Source organism: Pseudochaenichthys georgianus, chromosome 14 (genome assembly GCF_902827115.2).
Source record: "Pseudochaenichthys georgianus chromosome 14, fPseGeo1.2, whole genome shotgun sequence".
NCBI lineage: Eukaryota > Metazoa > Chordata > Actinopteri > Perciformes > Channichthyidae > Pseudochaenichthys > Pseudochaenichthys georgianus.
In genome coordinates, this window is record NC_047516.1 from 4,138,958 (window position 1) to 4,141,806 (window position 2,849).

At 49.7% G+C, this 2,849-nt stretch overlaps 1 protein-coding gene across 1 annotated transcript; it reads right to left on the reverse strand.

Annotated features, from left to right (window-relative positions):
- Positions 1 to 1,574: 1,574 nt before the first annotated feature.
- LOC139435142 (uncharacterized) lies at positions 1,575 to 2,603 on the reverse strand. Its single transcript, XM_071205512.1, has 2 exons — positions 1,889 to 2,603; positions 1,575 to 1,774 (listed from the first exon to the last, which is right to left on the reverse strand). Exons 1-2 carry the CDS (start codon positions 2,601 to 2,603, stop codon positions 1,575 to 1,577), a joined length of 915 nt encoding a protein of 304 aa, XP_071061613.1.
- Between the last annotated feature and the right edge of the window lie 246 nt (positions 2,604 to 2,849).

Genomic DNA, 2,849 nt, shown 5'->3' on the forward strand with positions numbered 1-2,849 from the left:
AAGGCGTCAGGGTTGGTCCTGTACGTCATATCTAGGAGTCTAGGACAATTATTTCCCTCACAGTAAGTAAAACATTTTGGTTCTTTTTCAGTTTGAGCGACTTATTAAAATAAGTTGAGGTAAAATATTCTATGTTGAAAAATTTGTCTTTTAAAAGTGGAATCTACTAACCCGATGAATCGTTTTTAATTTCAGTGCACGGCCCAAAACACTTCCATTAAGGAAACGCACTGAAGCTTCAGAGAAGATGCAATTATAATCCTTCCAACTTTATAATCCCCAAACATCAAATCAAGTCCCAGCTGCGTATCACCTTTGAGTGTCGCCTGGAAACCGCTTCTTTTGTGTTTTGAGCTTCTTGCAGCGTGACTTTTAATTTGCAGTGTTTTTTGTTAGCCTGTGCATGTTCCGTCAAGTTGTTTGGATGTTACCTCAATGGCATGTGTTTTGGCACATTTGTGTTTATATATTTGCATGTTTTGGGCCTTTTATAACACGTTAGCATCTGTTGGCCACCGTGGGAAATAGTGTTAAGACAGAAGACAGACAGAAGAACCACATATCTCCACACATGTTCAATATGTAAAAGGCTGTACTATATCCTCCAGTTCATGCTGCAATTACCAACAGGTTGACGTATTGCACCTCACGATCCCACAGGCGCCCGTGTAAATTAAATAGTGTAACTTTATAAATAGTCTCTGAGAAGGTCACATGTTGCAGATGCCACAATGTAAAAGTCAAGCTGTATATAATGTAGTGTGTTTGGAGGATGAAGCAGCAGTAGACCTTGGTACAGGCGATCAATAGAGCACCTGCAGAGGATGATGTGCTGCATACAGAGATAACACAGGTGCAGGTGTGTGTGTGTGTGTGTGTGTGTGTGTGTGTGTGTGTGTGTGTGTGTGTGGTGTGTGTGTGTGTGTGTGTGTGTGTGTGTGTGTGCGTGTGTGCGCGTGTGCGTGTGTGTCCTGGTGTGTGTTTCATACCACATGTGAGAGCTGCATTGAGAAATGTGTGGATTGGAGGTGAATCTATGGAGAAAACTTGATCTTTGTGAGAGTCTCACTCCCCCCACCATTTTCCCGAAGGCACGCCACCTCCATCGCTGTCAACGCGGGCGAGATTAAACGCGGTTCAGCAGTGAACAAGGGGATTGAAGCAGGAATGTGAGGAATGTGGAGGAACGAAGTTGAGGAGGAGAAGTGTTGGAGCTGTGCCCATTTTATTCCTGCACACCTGGCAGCTGTTTCGGAGAGTACAGAATATCTATTGATACAGATCTGCTTTGTGTCCGATAGGAGGCTTACACGGTACAAACCGCCAGAGATGGCAAAAGTACACACATCCTTTACTCAAGTAGAAGTACAGATACTCGTGTTTAAAAATACTCTGGTGAAAGTAGAAGTACTGACTAAACTTCTTTACTCAAGTCAAAGTAAAGAGGCTTTGAAGTGTACTTCAGTAAAAAGTACCCATAGCTAGCAGCTGTTTTAAAGAGTACCTGACCTCCCTTTATATCAATAGAACAATAATGTCATTGTTAGCTAATGAATGTTTCCATGCTGAAACGTTCAGAAGCCTGGAACCTGGCTGTGTGAGCCGGTACTGGTGCACGGATCCATGGCCTTGTGGGCCGGGTCTGGAGCCGGAACCATGGCTGCTGGGGACAGAACTGGGGCTGGAACGATGGCTGCTGGGGACAGAACTGGGGCTGGAACGATGGCTGTGTGGGCCAGAACTGATGCTGGAACCATGGCTGTGTGGGCCGGTTCTGGAGCCGGAACCATGGCTGTGTGGGCCGGTACTGGAACAGGCACCATGGCTGCTGGGCACAGAACCGGAACACGGAACCATGGCTGTGTGGGATGGTACTGGAGCACGGTACCATGGCTGTGTGGGATGGCACTGGAGCCCGGAACCATGGCTGTGTGGGATGGTACTGGAGCACGGTACCATGGCTGTGTGGGATGGCACTGGAGCACGGTACCATGGCTGTGTGGGATGGCACTGGAGCACAGAACCATGGCTGTGTGGGCCGGTACTGGAGCCTGAACCATGGTTGCTGGGGCTGGTGCTGGAGCCGGAAACATGGCTGCAGGGGCTCGGGCTGGTAGCCTGGACCTCCTTCTCTTAGGAGCCTTTTGGAGGCTCCGTGGACCTCCAAAAGCCAGACGAGACCCATCAAAAGCGTTCTCGAAAGAAGCTATGTTGGGAACTGTGGCAGGCAGGGGGCTAGCAGGCCTGGGGCTAGCAGGCCTGGGGCTAGCAGGCCGGGGGCTAGCAGGCCTGGGGCTAGCAGGCCGGGGGCTAGCAGGCCTGGGGCTAGCAGGCCGGGGGCTAGCAGGCCTGGGGCTAGCAGGCCTGGGGCTAGCAGGCCGGGAAACGCATGTCTGGAGGAAGTCCATCATCCAGCCAGGTAAGAACTTCACTAACCCTGGTTTCTCTGTTGCCCTCTGGTACGCCTCTGCCAGGGCAGCCCTCTTTTGCTCCGCACTGGTTGCTCCCCTCCATTCACCATAGCTGTGAGCCAGCAAGTAGGTAAATGAATACAACTCCACTTCAAATGGATCATCTGCTGGGTCCATATGTGGTTGGTTCATTCTGTCAGGGTTGGGGGAAAACAGGACCCAAATGCAGATTGAGGAGGGCGAGGCTCAGGTTTGGGAAGGCTAAATAACTTAAGAATTATTTTTTTTACCTGACGCTACCCGGCCGCCTCCGGTGTCGATAGAAAAGAGATCAACTCAGTGAAAGCACCGCCTGCTGACCGATCAGAGCTCAGTGTGCGGAGTTTAAATCTATCAAGTCATATTACAGGAGAAAGGAAATACGGTTTAAACTGCCGT

Excerpts from the sequence above, each read along its gene's own strand:
- LOC139435142 (XM_071205512.1), bottom strand. The coding sequence starts at position 2,603 with ATGAACCAACCACATATGGACCCAGCAGATGATCCATTTGAAGTGGAG. Across the intron at positions 1,775-1,888 it reads TGCCATCCCACACAGCCATG|AACCGGCCCACACAGCCATG; the intron begins GTACCGTGCTCC and ends TTCCGGCTCCAG.